Source organism: Salvelinus fontinalis, chromosome 6 (assembly GCF_029448725.1).
Source record: "Salvelinus fontinalis isolate EN_2023a chromosome 6, ASM2944872v1, whole genome shotgun sequence".
Classification (NCBI taxonomy): Eukaryota; Metazoa; Chordata; class Actinopteri; order Salmoniformes; family Salmonidae; genus Salvelinus; species Salvelinus fontinalis.
Window position 1 is genome coordinate 54203259 of NC_074670.1, and position 18720 is coordinate 54221978.

Here is an 18720-nt window from a genome sequence, read left to right on the forward strand (position 1 = left end):
AAAAAATGAATTAAATGACCACCCTAACTATTTGCATTGACCCCCCCCCCCTTTTGTTCTTCCACTGCTGCTACTCGCTGTTTAATATTATCTATGCATAGTCACTTCACCCCTACCTACATATACAAATTACCTCGACTAACCTGTACCCCCGCACATTGAGTCGGTACCGGTACCCTCTGTAAATAGCCTCATTATTGTTATTTAAAAAAAAAAAAGTTTAAGTTTAGTTTATTTTGTGAATATTTTCTTAACTCTATTTTCTTAAAACGTCATTGTTGGTTAAGAGCTTATAAGTAAGCATTTCACCGTAAGGTCTACACCCGTCGTTGTATTCAGCGCATGTGACAAATAACATTTGATTTTGATACAGTAATTGCAGAGAACAGCACGTTACACATGTAACCCAAGTTATCCTCTGTATGTCAAAAGAAACACCTACTGACAGCGTGGAATTCGATTGTATTGGAAGTCTGTGAGAGTGGAGACCAGCACCCATCACCGTAGCCTCAGGTAAGAAACACAGGAATACAGTGATAACCTGCAGCACGGGATGGTCTCGGAGGGAATAGTAGATATGCTTACGGAGATTTATGAGAGGTGTATGAGACTCTGATAAACTGTGTTTCTTCCCGCCAGTCCAGAGGTGTATGAAGTGTTGCTGCCGGTTGGTGTGAGTGATGACAGCCATTCCCGCAGGGAGACGCACGCCCGGGGCACTGAAGATGATCCACAACTCCCCTTGGTGTTTTTACCCAGAGTTCACCAGGACTGACACTGAACACAGATTTACATCCAGCACATCGTTTTCCACATCTCTTCTGTCACCACCATATAGAACTTAAAGCTTCCTTTACCGATGTGCTATTTTTTATCTTGGGTTCGGACATATTACATACTATATACTCAATGTATATATTATACATTGAGTCATACACAATACATTCCATAAGTTGTGGCCAAGGGGATGAGGATAGGCTGATTGAGGAAGTTGCTTATGGCAACCAGTTACTGTTGGTGGTGAACAATTGCATGACCATATGACAGGGCCAACAGAGATGTGAGAATACTAACTGCACACAGATACTGTATTTACGTTAGCATTCTAACATGATTGCGCATGAGGCAAGACAGCATCTCCTTCACATAATAACGGTGAAATGGATATTGTGTAAGATATTCGTACACATTTGTTCTGTTCCGTTTAAATATTTTAAAGTAGACACTAGCAGTCAAGTAAGGAAAAACTCCCCAAAGCATCCCTTACCAATGGGGAAACACATAAGCCACATGCCCATCCTTAGAATACTAACACTTTCATTTGCAATGAAGTGCTTTGTTTTTCTTCAACGGTTCATTAGATCTCAGCGGTTACAGTATGTCTAGATAAAATGGGCAGATGTGAAATGAGACGGGGCATAACAATGTTATTGGATCATTAACCAAGTCCACACTGGAAAGACATGTCTGCAGACTTTAGGATTTCTAAGTCTTGGGTGTGAGTGATATTGGTGTCAGCATTTAGTACAGATCTCTAAAACCGTAGTATTGGTATTTGGATGGATGGACATCCCTGTGAGCAATCTCTTAGAGATCAGACAGAGCAAAGACACCACGGCGTTACAGACACTTTTAAAGGCATTTATTGATGAAATACACACTAGTTTTCAACAAAAAGCATCCTTAATATTGTGTGTAAGAAATTCCAGCCCAGTTCTCTACCCAAAACTCCTTTAATGTAGCAATGGAAACCAGTTTATTACATGTGCAATAAAGAATCATAATTCAAAAAAGAGGACAAGCGAAAAAGACACCTGAATAAGTGCCTGTGTTTAACCCAGAAACACGACTGTGGAAATTTCTGTCACAGAGACAACGGCAAAACAAGAGAAACAAAACCAAAACTAAATCCAGCCATTTCATATCCGGGTGCATTAGTGTAGTCTGAGATTCCTGGTCACCCCCAAGACCAGGAAGGCATTTTTGTGACCTGAGGAATTGACTGGAAAGCAAAACAAAACAAATTTAAATTGAGTTTTTACGCTGAAGCCTGGAACCATCTGAGAAACGTATATTGCGTTTATAACCACATTGCCAGATTTACATTTGTTTTCTTTTACCAGACCTTGACCCAAAAGGAACACAGCTTGTGTTGGTCGTTTACAGAGAGCATTGCGCAGAGGTGATCACTTAGAATAATACAAATTCATAATTTAAGCCGTACAATACTATGCATGAGTCTTGTATGTTTTAAACAAACAAAAAGGTAAATCATGAACATGGGGAAGGATATCAAATCTCTTGACATTTTTCAAAAACAAATAAGCTACTGTAAGAGTCATAACTTTACAGTACAAATAAATAATAATACAAAATTCGGACAGATTTATATCGATGACGACTACATTTATGGCTCATGAGGGCCTGCCACTGTGAAGGTTGGTAACTGTGGGCTTACTTCCCTACACGTTGAGGGAAAATATGACTGTAACTAGTTAGTCTATATCGAACCAACATTTATCTGGCTAATTAACTCACTTTGACATCCAGACCACATCCCGTTCCTCTTTCTCAGTCTAGGGTCCTAGTTGCAGGTGATCATTTGACACCTTTGAAATGGACAATTGAAATGTAAATCTCATGTTGAAGTGAAAGCCAATTCCAGACAGTTACCCCTCAATTGGCACCACCTGTGAGACTGCGATTCACTCCACTTAGGCATAGCACCGTCAAGAGCCAAGCTGCCTTTCTGAGTTAGTGCAGTGGTGCGGTGCCACCCTGGCAAGACAATCTGTATTTTTTGAGTGTTTCATCCAGACTAGCCGTCTGAGTGACCCCGGTCACACGTACGGGTCGCCTGGGTGATTACAGAGCTTTACAGGAGAGCTCAGGGAGCCAGAGTAAAAAAGAGCCATCACACTCAGAGTGAAGACTGTTATTACAGGAACAAACACGGCCATTTTGAGACCACCTGGAAAACTTTGATGTCTATCCAGGGTATCCGGTCTAAAATGACTGCCACTGTTAATTGCTCTTTAAAAAAAACTGGGTTAAAAGCCTCCTCAAGTAGCATGTCTAGTTCTGGTCTTCATAAGTGGCATTATGACAACTCAATTCGCTGGTAGTTAAGTTAAGGCAATTAGACTATTTATCAGTTGCTTATAGCTCGCCCCAACCTCAGTGTGGATAATTCGGAGATAACAAGAGGTCAAATGAGAAAAACGGAGTTTATGAGTCGAGGCCGTGGTTTCCACACTGGCAACGGTTCAGTCTGGATGCAAACCCCGATCTGCAGTGAACACTGTGGGGAAGCCTGTAAGCCTCTTAGCCTGGCTGTCAAGTGAAGCAGCACTGATGTCTCAATGTTGGGCTGATAAAAGCGTGAAGATCGATCCAATCCACTGCTTCGGTGGTGGAACCTGCCCCCACGTTACTCCACACACCTCTCAGGCATACAATTAAGGTCTCCTGGGTATGAGTTCACTTTGGAAACATTCAAACAACAATACCTCTGCCGACTTTCCTGCCACTGACTGCATCCGACCAATGCCTAAAAACTGCTAGAAGTCATAAAAGTGTAGTGAGTGATAAAGAAAAACAACTGTGGAATGAGCTTTCTGTACCAATTACATAGAGCAGAATGAAGGACTACAGCTAGGACTGGGATCCCCATGCTTTTAACTGAGGTTACTGTGGCTCGCATGAAAATACCCCAAAATAAATACACTCTCTCTCTCTCTGAAGCTGAATCATTTGGGTTTATAGCTACCCCAGCTTTTCTGTATTTTCAATAACACTCGTTCACGGTTCACAACTTTATTGACCATTCTCTCTGTTCCGTTTCCAGAGCAAGCCTGGACCGCGGGGAAAAGAAAACAAACAAATCAACAAGAAAAAGCCAGCACCTTTTTCCTCTGCACAGAGAGAGCGAGAGAGACAGTTGTGACAAGAAAAGAGGGCTCCGGCACGTAGGCACTAGGCAGGTCGTCACGAAGCCCGACTAGTGAGTGACTGAACTACTATCAGCACTCGGGAATCCACAGCACTCATTTTAACCCTCCGAAGCTGATCTGCACAAGATTGAGTTAGAGAAAAGACGTTAGCACCATACTCAGCTCCAAGAAGAGAGTAAAGAACCGCAAGCACCAGCCTTCACGGTGGCAAAGCCCCCAAAACAAGACCCCCTCGCCGCCCCCATTCTGTCCCAGAGATCACATCACAGGGTTCCTGAACAGTACTCACATGCATACAAAACAAGTTGAGAAAAGAAGATCCGAGTCTCATAACAACACCATGTAAAATGCCTTTGTTCCAATTATACCAGTTCTTAAAGGAGAACTCAACCCAAAAACTATGCAAAATGCATCACACGGGGATGATTTACGTCATTTTTAAGTTACATATCTTGAAAACTTGAGTGCCGACAAGCAAAGCATTTTTGGGACTATATCAACAATGGACTAATGAAACAAATACCAAACGACAATATTGGGGTGGAATTTTCCTTTAAGAACCCATAGATACAGCTTCGAAATAGTTACTACATCGTTTTTCTCTGATAACTTTTTTTGCAATACGTAATGATTCCATGGCTATTTTGAGGGCGTACTGGCTAATATGCTGTTCAAACAAAGCTAATGTACATGTATGGGGCCTGTAACACAAAATTCATGTCATTCACACTAGAGACAAGTGGTCAATAATGACAAATAATACATGATTAATACATGATTTGGCTCTTGGATGGGGTAAGCTAAGGTCAAAGGCAGAAGGTAGTGATAAAAACAACAAGAAATGAGTCAGACAGAACTTATGCATATTGTGTTGCCATATGCATACCAAAAATGTTTCACACTATAAGATCATAACAAATACCAAGGTGACCTGTGTATAGTCAAAGTATGGAAATTATTTAAAAAACAGACTTATATCAATATATTTATGCATTTACTGATGGGGGGACTGTTAACCAAATACAAATACATTTTGGTTAAGCTGGTTTTCGTAGAGACCTGTATGAAAGTGTTTTTTATATAGTATGCACCTGTAGAAACTTATTTGGACTGTGTACAAGACCGACAGCTTTCCTTGCATAAATACAAGGAGGGGAACGAACCATTATTGACAGAAATATTGACAGTGCACTGAGGTAATGCTATGTGAGGTCTGAAATGTTACTCTAGGGTCCAGTTCAAGGAAAGGATATTTCAGTTGCACCGACGAAAAAGGTGGCCATGACTATGAATTAAGACTGTTCCGATCCCTCCGTGCCTTGGTTCCCGTAATACACAGTTAAGCCATTAAGCTCTGAAGTACTTTCTCCCCCAACTCTCATTAGATACACTCAAATAAGCACTAAAATTAGAGCCACCTCCCAAAGGTCAAAAAGTAGATTTTGATAATATCATTTCAAAAAAACTAATTTATTTCATATGCTCAAAAGAGTATTACTCTTCAATATCTGAGTGTGCTTCTTTAACATAATGAAGAAACTCAAAGCTCTTGTGATATTAATAACATCTCAATTTCATATTTGACTATCTGTTCCAAACAGCTCTCTAGCTCAGGTCACATACTGCTGTGAAATAGATGATATCTCAGCGACTTTCATATAGCTCACCACGTGGAAATACAAGGGGAAGTCAAGGGGTTTTTCAAGCCTTTGGCACTAAAGGTAGCGATGAGATAGGGACAGAAGAAGTGGTGCCCTGCTGCACTGTACATAAAGATCACCCAGTGGAATACATTCTACTAAGGAGTAGGACGCTAACGCTATCAGAAGCTGGCTGCTTTTGTAGACGGTCTCAAATTCATATATTGCTCATACGGCAATGCAACGTCATTTCAGACCCTTTCCTTTTTTTACACGGCAGAAGATTTGATATATTTCTTTTGTTTCTCTCTCAGACAACTATCAGATGCCTTTCTATATACTGACAAGAAGTCTTCTCTGCATTAAAACTCTAACGTATCCTCCAATGCTACATTTGAGTAGCCCAACAATATAGCACTTCTGGAACTATTCCTAACAGTCTAAAGTCTCTCTCCTACTCCTTTCAATCTCTCTCATAATAACATTTTATGTACAATATTGTTATATAGAACATAAATTACTACACACTTGTTTTTGCCTATTCACAATCAACGTTCAGCAAACCCCGAAGCAAATTACAAATCAAATAGAAAAATCAGAGGACAATTCAACAACTCAATAAACAGCTTAGAAACAGTCTTATCGTGTAACTTTATATACTTTCTGTGCTCCCAAGACTCATCTGACTTTAACCTGAAAAAGAAAAAGAATGGTTAAAAATCCTCGTCCTCCCCTTTTTATCAGTTAATGAGGGTCCGAGGAGTGAAGTCTGTAGAAAACAAAAAAGACGGTAGAACGATCACCCGACATCTTGTTCATGTGTAAACAGAGCACCAGTAGTGTCTTGGTTCCATGTCTCTCACCTGTACAAAAGTATAAATATATGCTTTTTCTCTCTAATTTTTCACATATCTAGGACGTATAGTGGACAAAAAAAAGGTTGTTTTTGATCCAAACCCGCCAGTGGTGCAGTATCTGTGCTGGGGTTCTTTGTTTGCTGGCTTGTGTGTACTTTTGCTCTGGTGTGTTGGTGTTGGGGTTGGGGTTGATCGTCTCTGCATAAATAGTACGTTGCACAGTCCTGGGCCACTGGGCCAAAACAACCGTTCTGTCCGACTACAGCAAATCCATTTTGGGCCTGTAATGCAGCAGGAGGGGGGATTTCTGGAATACAAATAAAACAAATGACAGATAAAGACTGACTGAAAACCATGCAGCTGGCAAAATGTACCTCTAAAAAAATTGATAGGCTACTACTTTGTTTCTATCCTTTCTTAGCCTCTAGTATACGTCATCTGGATTTAAAATGACCAGCTTGGATCGTAACATACACTTCACTTTATCTTGGGGTTTTATGTCATCATAGCAAATCGTGAGAGAAAGGGTCTCAAAATAGTTTCCGGAGAACAAGCTGTTTTCTTAACTGAGACCCCTGTGTGTAGTGATGGGGAAAGCGAGGCTTTCTCGGTCTTTGCGAGGCTTTCTCTGTCTTTGGGGCTTTCACCAAATTGTGCCGGAAAACGGTTAATGACTCGGAGCTATTAACACGATGCACATTAGTGACATCACCTGGTCAGCAATAAAAAGCAGCATGTAACGTTCATATGGAAGTCTTTTCCAGAATATCAATCAAATCTCCGTGGCGCAGCGGTTAGTTGTGGGTGTTAATAACCTACACTTTTAGAAAAAAACTTAAAAGGATCTTCAGCTGTCCCCATAGGAGAACCCTTTTGGGGTTCTACTGGAAACCAAGAAGGGTTACCCTATGGGGACAGCCGAAGAACCATTTTGCAACCATTTTTTTCTAAGAGTGTACAATCAGCTACCATTACAAGTTTACAAGTTTACAAGTTTACATTACATCTCCATCATACGTCCCTTTTTTGCTGTGAATCCCTTTTTATGCTGTCAAAAATTGTGAATATATGGCATTATTTCGGATGCTATAGACAGAAGCTTATTCTACACTAAATAAAACAAATTGTTTGAACAACAATGTGCAAAAAGCGTGGTGTCACATAAAAAAAGGTGTAAATAATATGTCTTCGCTGGGGTTCAACCCCATTCCCTGTCATCAGTGAGTGTTCTGTTCCCCGAGACCATGACTCTACATGCTGAGCTGTTCAGGTGACGCGACAAGAAGAAAATCCTAACTACATTGTAGGCCTAAGTACGGTATCCAGTAGAGGTCGGTGTTTTAAAGCAACTTGGAATCGACGATAGCACTGGAACCACAGCAAAATCTGTGGCATTTTGCAACCCACGGTTTCAAAAACCGCGTGATCAAACGAAGCTTCGGATGCCATTGATCATGTGATAATGTTACTTTGAAACGGGCATCGGTACATTGTGTCGGATCAGTAGTGCTTTGAAACCGGCATCGGTACATTGCGTCGGATCAGTAGTGCTTTGAAAACGGAACCGGAGCACCGGTGCTCAAGCATCAAATGTCCCATCACTACCTGTCTGCACAGCTTTTCAGCATGCATATCTGTGGATGATCTATGCAGAGTACATACATTCAACAGAACCTGAAAAGCAATATTAAAATGTCAGGAGACTTATATTACCCCATTCTCTTATATATGAAAGTATTACCTTAAATCTCCATCTCGTCACGACAACAAATTTCAAAGTGTGGTCCTTCCCCAAGATTTCCTCATTGCATAAAATGTCCAGCTGTGAATGGGAGATATAAGAACACCACATTTATTACCATTTTACTGGAAGGAAAATCCCCTGCAGGGCATAAATACCTCTTAAGCTAGGGGTGTTTAATGCTGTGACAACAACCGCATGACCAGAAACATGCTCTGCTTTGATAACATTTCATATGTTGTCCTTCTGAATGTTGTCCTTGTGTCTCCCATTGCCGTGGAATTCTAAAATGAACCCTCCAAACACCACAGCTATCATTTTCCTCTCACTTTCACTCAGCGTCAAACCATCTCCGTTTCTTGGAGAGGAAAGAAAGATGGCACCGTATATTTGACGGTGGGCCCTTGGCACCTTGCGCATGGAGGGCTTTTGGAAAAGCACAAAAAGCGTATTTGTAGACAACACGAATCAAATGACACCTCGCCAATCCACTCCTCCTCCTTGGATTAAAGTTTGATATTCTGTGAGGCGGCTGGCCGCATCTGCATTCGGCCAATCAATACTCTCCCTAACACAGAGGCTGAGGGACTAAGGGGAAAGGGAGAGAGGAGAGGAAGCCAGTGTGAAGCAGCACTGCCATAGCAGCACCTACTGGTAGCTGGCTGTTCCTTCCTGTTTTTGTTTTTAGTTTTTTTCCCTTTTTGTCCCCAATTTAAGGTATCCAATTGGTAGTTACAGTTTTGTCTCATCGCTGCAACTCCCGTACGGACTCGGGAGAGGCAAAGGTCGAGAGCCGTGCGTCCTCCGAAATACAACCCAACCAAGCCGCACTGCTTCTTGACACAATGCCCATTTAACCTGGAAGCCAGCCACACCAATGTGTCGGAGGAAACACCATACACCTGGCAACCATGTCAGCGCGAACTGCGCCTGGCCCGCCACAGGAGTCGCTGGTGCGCGATGGGACAAGGACATCCCTGCCGGCCAAACCCTCCCTAACCCGGTTGACGCTGGGCCAATTGTGCACCGCCTCGTGGGTCTCCCGGTCGCGGCCGGCTGCGACAGAGCCTGGGCGGCTGGATGTTCCTTCTAACAGAGAAACAATGTTTTTTCCTTGCTGTTTTTGCCTTGGTGCCAGTTTAAAACCGTCTTGCCACATCAAGACATACAGAAATAATAGACAGCATGTATTCGAGTAGTGATTCAATTATTGATATTATCATAATATGAAAGAATGGACACAATATCCAAAGATGTGTTTGGGGGCTGGGAGACATGGCAACAAGTTTGAAAACTCATAAAAAATGATAAGACACATGGTGTGAATGACGCAACGCATTCAGCTCATGTGGGCTGCTGAAATATCAAGATGGATGCCACAATTATCTTACAGCTATACCAATATAACCCATGGGAAAGTGATGCACTGTGCTTTGACACAGCGGGGGCTGTTGACGCACACTTCCGCTGTGTGTTTGCCGTTGAAAATAGATTTTGTATGAACAATGACTCTTAATATTCAATAGACAACAATAGAGCAGCTGACAGCTGTATTGCGCTACGGACGTTGGTGATGGAAGCGTATGCGGTGAAGACCACCCACACACACTCACACACATCTTCATGACAGACAGATACCAGAGAGAAAAGGCTAATTGAACACCCAGGATCTCCCACATACAGTTATGACAGGCAACTCACAACGACATGACAGAAAGCAAATTATATTACAAGAGCTTATTTTCCCCAGAACATATGGTGGATGGTAAACGCTTTGTGAAAAATAATGACAGCAGAGAGGCTTTGATAGTGTATGTGATGGTGCATACAGATTCACTGCCTTCAGAAGACCAAGAATGCCTTGTTAAAAGTGATCACCTTTCAGTTTGAAGTGCATGGGAAGGGCTTAAAGAGACAGCTAGTCAAAACTACATCTTGGGGCCTCCTTAAAAATAGGTCCTTTATCACTGAACAAGTGTTACAGAGTCCAAGTCAGTACCAGCAGGTAAACCAGGAAAAATCCCCTCCCCCCCTTGCCGTAAAGTGTGTTAGACGTACCTCATTAAACGATGTCAGGTTAAGCTTTTTGGCGATGAATTTCTTGAGGTGAAGGACTGTGGCTTGCGCAGAGCAGCGGATCCACTTGCGCTTCAGGTCGCGGAGCTTGCTGCTGTTGCACTCCAAACAGATGCTGACCTGCAGAAGGGAAGACAAACTACAAAATGACTGAGGTGGAACTTGAATTTTCCTTTCAGGCTTCTCAGTACAGTCATGAAGGCAGACCAGATGACTTATCTTAATTATCCTGTGCTGAAAATACAGTGCATCAACCACTTTCCATCCTACGTTTAAAATACCCTTCCACATGAGACTTGCCATCCAAATGGAATAGGTATCGTTCATGGTGACTCTGTGCCATGTCATTATCTCAGTACGCCAGGAGATGGAGAGTGGCACACTTTTGGAGCATGGCAAAACAAAGATGGAGCCACAGGTGGCTTGGCAAGGCTGTGTGTGAAAGAGTCATGTTGCATTACCAGCAACAGGCCTCATCCTCAGATTGCCACACAGGCACAGACAAAGTGCCCTGGTAAAGTGGCTTTCTCATGCCATTTTCAGGTGATTTCTTGGGACCCAGGGAGGGAGTAATAGAAACAGGGTATTAACGCCACCATCTTTCTCCCTCCTTAAACATCAAGAGATCCAGAAAAAAACAAGGCTCTCCAGAGTTATGCTTTAACATGAAAATCATCTCAACTTGTAAATAAATACTCAGCAGCCATGTAACGTATCGAAAGCAAAGGCTGCTGTAAAGTGTAAAGATCGCTGTAAAGTGTAAATGGCTGGGTTTCAATGGAACAAGCAATGAAGGAAACGTTATGATGCAAATAAAGGCTTCGCAGTGAGAGAGTGAGAGACAGAGTTAATGGTAGTTCAGCAGCAGTCTTCTGGGCCATTACATTAGTGGAATCATTAGGGAACTGCCAAGCTGGTATGACTCGCAGCAAATTCACAGATATGACTGATGCAATAGCCCAGCGTATTGAGTAAAGGAAGGTCTTTGGAGCAGCAGAGTACACCTTTTCTCTCTTCTTTTGATTTGTGTACTGAACAGCAGACATCAAATGTTGAAGGAGAAAACGTGAAATGACTTGATAGATTTAATGACTAGAGATTGTTCAATATTTTACATTTCAGTCAATAGTTATGTCCATATTCAGCATCCCAAAATCACCATCCTTGGAGTTAGATAACATGGTGTCAGTCATTATGGTTTTTCTAAAAATGATTTTTTGATCACATGACCGATCAGAGTTCTTGTATCTTTTTTTATCGGGAGCTCATTTCAATTGAAAAGAACCGACACCTAATACACTCTCTCCATTGTCTGGAAATCCTGGATGTGCAAATTCAATCGTTTGTGCCTCGGCCGACGTGAGCAGACATTGCTCTGATTCATTTTTCTTTTGTGGTTCTTCTTCCTTTCAGTTTCAGTATTGTGCTGCTCTCATTAGCCTGCCTTGGCTTCCCTTCGCACCCCAAGGTCAACCTTTAGAAGGTCAGCCAGCAGACATGGCGGGAGAAGTCCAAAACCCAGCCATGCATGGCCCTCTCCTGCTGTTATTACTACTACCAACTAGGGTTGAGTTGCTGTTGTAAAACCTCACTTAAAAGAAAATGTAGTTATCGTCCTCTCCCTCCTCTTTCCTTCTGTTCTCTTTTCTGTTATCAACCCTTTCTGTATGACCTCCCTCCTCTCTGTCCTCTCTTTCACTCTCCATTAACCTAATATCCTGTCTCTCATTCCTCTCTTCACCTCCTTCCTTCCATCCGCTCTTTTTCACTCACGCCGTCTTTTTCCTCTCCTCCACAATTTAATAGCAGACTCTCCCATCCACGGTGACTTATAGACCTTCTATCTATCCTCCAAATATTTGTTTTCTTTTATCTCTTTTTCACATCCTCCCCTCAACTGTCTCCATTTCACCCTCTCCATCTCTCCTGTGTCTCACCTGACACTTGACAGCAGTTCACCCCTCCCTGTATTCTATCCACAGAGCCTAGCTACAGCTGCCCTATTAGCTATTCTTTCCACGCTCCATTCTTCTGCTGAATACCAAAAGAGCGGGACCTTGGACCCCTGGTGCAATCTCCCAGCCAAGCGTAGACGACGTGCCGCTTGGCTGGGTGTGGACGGGCATATTTTCAAAAACTGACATGTGGCTCCTTTCTCTGTAGGGACAATGGCTAAATGGTAAACAGCCAATCTCCTAAAGCTATACAGTCGTGACGAGTGTGCGGCAACTCCTTTATTGACATGACTGTTTGTGGATACGACGGCGACATGCCGCGACAATAAAAGCTCTCTCTGCATTATTGATATCATCCACAGGGCTGAGAAGTTACCTGAATACAAATGACATCAAGATGGAATTCATGTAAAACCGTCCCCCATTTTGAATGGGTTAGCTGTATGTGTGTCATGCTGGGTTGTCTACTTGTAGATTTTAGGCCTAGCATGTTGTGAACTGATAATTACAAAAGAGGTAACCTATTACCCAGGGGAATATTGATTAGATTACATTATACATTACGAGGCTCGTAATTTCATGCCACCCAGACATAGGAAATGAAAGATGAGCTTGGAGATGACTCCTTCCTGTCCTGCAGGAAATGAAGGGGGCGTGTGGTGGAAGGGCACCTACCTGCTCGTCGCTGCGGTGATAATCGTTATCCTCCTCCGGTTTCTCCTCCGCCGTTTCCTTTTTGTCCGTGTCCTCTGTTTTCACCTCGCCTGTTGTCAACCAATGAGGGAAGTAACAGTTAGTGGTAATAGAGACTATCAAGCCAAAGTTCTTTGGTTTCTATTAAATTCATAATTTGGATGTTTCAACAAATTAACAAATGTAACTTCATCAAGCCATTGCTTTCTACAAAATTACCACAGACAATTACGAGTGACCGACACTCAGAATCTGTGTTACCTTTAATCTAGTGGACAGGACATAATTGACTTTCATGCCTGCTCTCTTTGTTGGCTAAACACAAGCAATGCTCATTTGATGCCAGGAAACAGGGCATGCTTCTTTCTAATTAACTAAATGGCCTGTATTCAACTGTAGTCTCCGTTCATGCAGAGGCACATTTATTAGGCAATTACGTGGCCCAAAGTGTCAAGCAGTTTACTTGACTTGTCCCCCGTCTAAGCATATCCCTCCATTACAGGACACCTATTAATCAAGGCAAACCGATTCATTCATTCACTCATTTGCCATTGTACCAGGGGAGGGGGGCTAACATCAGACCTTTCTTTGGTTTAAATCAGCCTCAGGGAACCATTTGACCCTCTCCTCAAAAATATGGAAGGAGATGGAGAGTTGGAGCTGGAGAAAGGTTATTAGAGAGTAAGGGCTGATGGTCACTGGCAAGAGGAGAGAAAAGAGTCTTCTCCACACACCGGGGTAGCTAAACTTGGGAACATAGTCTTAGAGCGTTGAGGCCAGCTCTTGTTCAATAAACCATACTATTGTTGGCTCCAGCGATTTGGGTCACTGTGATGGAAAACACCTTGGTAGAAAGGGCCATGACAATCTCCCAATCGGGGTCAATTGAGTCAGTTCCGTGACGGCAAAACGAGGGACGTTATCTGAGCTCAGTTGATTAGGTAGCCCCTTGTTTGTGGACAGCCATTTTCTCCCTCTCTCTGATTGGCGATGGGACTGGGGCCCATCTTCTATTGCTCTCCCTTTGCTCTTCACAGCCCATCCCAAAGGGGATTGGCGGTAAGGCTTGAGATAATCTCAAGTGTAAACAGAGTGATTGCCGCTCAAGTGAGGGAAAATTGGATACGATTCACCTTCAGCCAATCTGAAAATAACTCAATGACACTAAGTATAAGGTGGACATTGTTTCCATTTTGGGAATAATTCTAGGAATAAGGCAATTGAACAGTGCTATGATTGTAAACACTGATATTATCGAGTCTTAAAGACAAGAAACTAGTGGGCTAATATGAGTACTACATGTCACAGAGAAACTGGTGGGCTAATCTGAGTACTACATGTCACAGAGAAACTGGTGGGCTAATCTGAGTACTACATGTCACAGAGAAACTGGTGGGCTAATCTGAGTACTACATGTCACAGAGAAACTGGTGGGCTAATCTGAGTACTACATGTCACAGAGAAACTGGTGGGCTAATCTGAGTACTACATGTCACAGAGAAACTGGTGGGCTAATCTGAGTACTACATGTCACAGAGAAACTGGTGGGCTAATCTGACTACTACATGTCACAGAGAAACTGGTGGGCTAACCTGACTACTACATGTCACAGAGAAACTGGTGGGCTAATCTGAGTACTACAAGTCACAGAGAAACTGGTGGGCTAATCTGAGTACTACATGTCACAGAGAAACTGGTGGGCTAATCTGAGTACTACAAATCACAGAGAAACTAGTGGGCTAATCTGTGCCACAGTGTCTCCTAACCCCTCCTGTCTCAGCCTCCAGTATTTATGCTGCAGTAGTTTGTGTCGGGGGGCTAGGGTCAGTTTGTTATATCTGGAGTACTTCTCCTGTCTTATCCGGTGTCCTGTGTGAATTTAAGTATGCTCTCTCTAATTCTCTCTTTCTCTCTTTCTTTCTCTCTCTCGGAGTACCTAAGCCCTAGGACCATGCCTCAGGACTACCTGGCATGATGACTCCTTAATGTCCCCAGTCCACCTGGCCGTGCTGCTGCTCCAGTTTCAACTGTTCTGCCTGCGGCTACGGAACCCTGACCTGTTCACCGGACGTGCTACCTGTCCCAGACCTGCTGTTCAACTCTCTAGAAACAGCAGGAGCGGTAGAGATTAATGATTTTTATGATGATTTTTAATGATCGGCTATGAAAAGCCAACTGACATTTATTCCTGAGGTGCTGACTTGCTGCACCCTCGAGAACTACTGTGATTATTATTATTTGACCATGCTGGTCATTTATGAACATTTGAACATCTTGGCCATGTTCTGTTATGATCTCCACCCGGCACAGCCAGAAGAGGACTGGCCACCCCTCATAGCCTGGCTCCTCTCTAGGTTTCTTCTTAGGTTCCGGCCTTTCTAGGGAGTTTTTCCTAGCCACCGTGCTTCTACACCTGTATTGCTTGCTGTTTGGGGTTTTAGGTTGGGTTTCTGTACAGCACTTTGAGATATCAGCTGATGTAAGAAGGGCTATATAAATAAATTTGATTTGATTTGATCTGAGTACTACATGTCACAGAGAAACTGGTGGGCTAATCTGAGTACTACATGTCACAGAGAAACTAGTGGGCTAATCTGAGTACGACATGTCACAGAGAATTTACATTTCTCAGTGAATTAGCTTTTACATAACTTGTTGACGTCGAAAAAACACATTTGTCTTCACGGAGGATATTGTCGTAAAGTCGGCATGTAAAAGAGAGAGAGAGCGAGAGAGAAAGAAAGAAAGACGAAACGAGAGATAACAAGCAAGAGAAAGAGAACACAACAGCGAGAGAAATAGACAGAACAAAAATATGACAGTGAAAGCCTTTTTGAGCCCTTGAAGTGAAGGTACCATTATAGATGCATCCATTAGCACGCGCATGTCATTCCCCGCTTCGGGGTTTGGCTCTCAGGAAATCTGGGAGCAGGAGCTGCCGCCTGTCATTAGCCCACAAGCTCCGCACTATCTTTGTTTTGCTGGGCAGTGAGTGCAGACAAGGGTTTCATTTCTGCCAGGATTCTGTCAATGTAAGTGTGTTAGCCATGGCTCAGCCCAACCTACAGCAACAGCGGGGGGTAGCACGAGAGCAGTTCCACTTCCATTTGAGAGTTAATTACAAGAAATCAGAAAGGTTATTAAGCAAGCGATTAGGTCTGCTCTGTGACGACCCTCTGGGCACGAGTTTACAAAAACCCTCAGTGTCGGGCTGGGATGGAATGCGGCCGTGCATTACAGCCACCGCCACTTTCTCACACTGATTGGGTTGGGCTGAATCAAGGAACAAGGTGATACTAAGTGGAGGAAAATAGAGGGCGGATATGTTGAGATGCGTGTGCCTGGGTTCCGGCAAGGCGAGCTGGGCCGTACCATTGCGTTGAGGATCTAGATGTTTCATGCTGCACAGCTCTCCTTTGATGTCCCCGGGCACTTCCATTCCCAGCTTCTGATAGAAGTCTCTTTGTTTTTTTATCTCCGCTGCAGGAGGGTGGAGGAGGGAATTAGAGAGAGAGAGACACAAGGGAGAATTAAGGCCTTGCTTTGGCTGAAGGTGCCTGTCACTAGGGATTCTTTAAGTCTGATATGGAGCAGTATTTTTCTCATCACAGTCCCTCAGATACATCAATGAATGCACGTGTCAAATCCTTGATAGATATTCCAGGGCTATGTGCGTTGGGATGTTAGTTATTCAGTTACTCCGCCTCAATCTCACGGTACAAACAGATTGTAAGGAAACAGGGGTGAGAGATGTGTATGGGCAGAGAATAATAGTGACAGTTAAATGTTATTGGTGAAGGGACAAGGAAGAAGATAAACCAATATGAGATAATTACCCTCTTGTAACCCCGGCACCAACTTGTAGACAATGTCTTGCATTGTTCGGTCATGGCTAGAGGAAAAGAGATATGAAATCTAGAAATTAGAAATCTAACAATTTATACTGACAGTTTAAGATATGTTATACCCTGCTTACTCTGTCTTGTTCGGAAGCTTTGACTTTACTGTAACTGACGTTGACGAGACAGAAAAGTTCATTCGTTTTGTCAAAAGATGATATACATAAATGCTGATCATACACACCTCCTAAATGTCAGCAGCACATGCTTGATGTGTGAACACCCTTAACCATTAAACAGCAAGAGTGACAGCAAAACACAGCATCTCAACCACTGCCCAGCACAGAGGTGACCATACTCTATTTCAACAGCTGAAAAGCATTGTGACTAGCAGGACCCAGTGGGGTGTGTTGTGATGTCACGAGGACCCTGGAAATATATGTGGTGTTCCTGCTGTCTGGAGTGAAGGTCATTCCATCTATTTGCTGCTCAGGACCACAATTAGCTGATTCTCTCCCCGAGGCCGGCGAGAGCCAACCGCTTACCACCGCGGTAGCCAAACTTTGCCTCGCCCAAACACAGCAAGGTGTGACAACTTTTTGACAGAGCCCTTGATGCACAGAGGTGTGGGGGTGGATGGAGCCTCAATTAGCTTTCGCTTAAATATGCAATGTGCAAGATTTCCTAATGCTCGATGATGACACATACCCCTCATTTTTGGGAGAATATGACTTCAGGAACGTGTTATATATATATATATATATATATATATATATATATATATATATATATATATATATATATATATATATATATATATATATATACACACAGTACCAGTCAAAAGTTTGGACACACCTACTCATTCAAGGGTTTTTCCTTATTTTTACTATTTTCTACATTGTAGAATAATAGTGAATACATCAAAACTATGAAATAACACATGGAATCATGTAGTAACCAAAAAAAGTGTTAAACAAATCAAAATATATTTTATATGTGAGATTCCTCAAAGTAGCCACCCTTTGCCTTGATGACAGCTTTTCACACTCTCGGCATTCTCTCAACCAGCTTCATGAGGTAGTCACCTGGAATGCATTTCAATTAACAGATGTTAACAGGTGTGCCTTGTTAAAAGTTAATTTGTGGAATTTCTTTCCTTCTTAATGCGTTTGAGCCATTCAGTTGTGTTGTGACAAAGTAGGGGGAATATACAGAAGATATCCATATTTGGTAAAAGAACAGCTCAAATATGCAAAGAGAAACATGAAGGTCAGTGAATGTGGAAAATTTCAAGAACTTTGAAAGTTTCTTCAAGTGCAGTCGCAAAAACCATCAGGCGCTATGATGAAACTGCCTCTCATGAGGACCACCACAGGAAAGGAAGACCCAGAGTTACCTCTGCTGCAGAAGATACGTTCATTAGAGTTAACTGCACCTCAGATTGCAGCCCAAATAAATGCTTCACAGAGTTCAAGTAACAGACACATCTTAACTGTTCAGAGGAGACTGCGTGAATCAGGCCTTCATGGTCGAATTGCTGCAAAGAAACCACTACTAAAGGACACCAATAAGAAGAGACTTGCTAGGGCCAAGAAACCTGAGCAATGGACATTAGACTGATGGAAATCTGTCGTTTGGTCTGATGAGCCCAAATTTGAGATTTCTGGTTCCAATCGCCATGTCTTTGTAAGACGCAGAGTAGCTGAACGAGTGATCTCCGCATGTGTGGTTCCCACCGTGAAGCATGAAAGAGGAGGTGTGATGGTGTGGGGGTGCTTTGCTGGTGACACTGTCAGTGATTTATTTAGAATCGAGGGCACACTTAACCAGCATGGCTACCACAGCATTCTGCAGCGATACATCATCCAATCTGGTTTGCACTTATCATTTGTTTTTTAAAAGGACAATAACCCAAAATACACCTCCAGGCTGTGTAAGGGCTATTTGACCCAGGAGAGTGATG

At 42.8% G+C, this 18720-nt stretch overlaps 1 protein-coding gene across 1 annotated transcript in view; it reads right to left on the reverse strand.

The window, feature by feature from the left end:
• Positions 1 to 1625: 1625 nt before the first annotated feature.
• The window catches only part of LOC129858147 (polycomb group RING finger protein 3-like), a 45578-nt gene continuing 28483 nt past the window's right edge, over positions 1626 to 18720 (reverse strand). Inside the window, exons 5-10 of the mRNA XM_055927152.1 lie at positions 16752 to 16807; positions 16288 to 16395; positions 12898 to 12986; positions 10250 to 10387; positions 8192 to 8272; positions 1626 to 6757 (exon numbers count right to left, since the gene is read on the reverse strand). Coding sequence (XP_055783127.1) covers positions 6710 to 6757; positions 8192 to 8272; positions 10250 to 10387; positions 12898 to 12986; positions 16288 to 16395; positions 16752 to 16807 — 520 coding nt within the window. The 3' untranslated portion in view covers positions 1626 to 6709. The remainder of the gene's footprint in view (positions 6758 to 8191; positions 8273 to 10249; positions 10388 to 12897; positions 12987 to 16287; positions 16396 to 16751; positions 16808 to 18720) is intronic.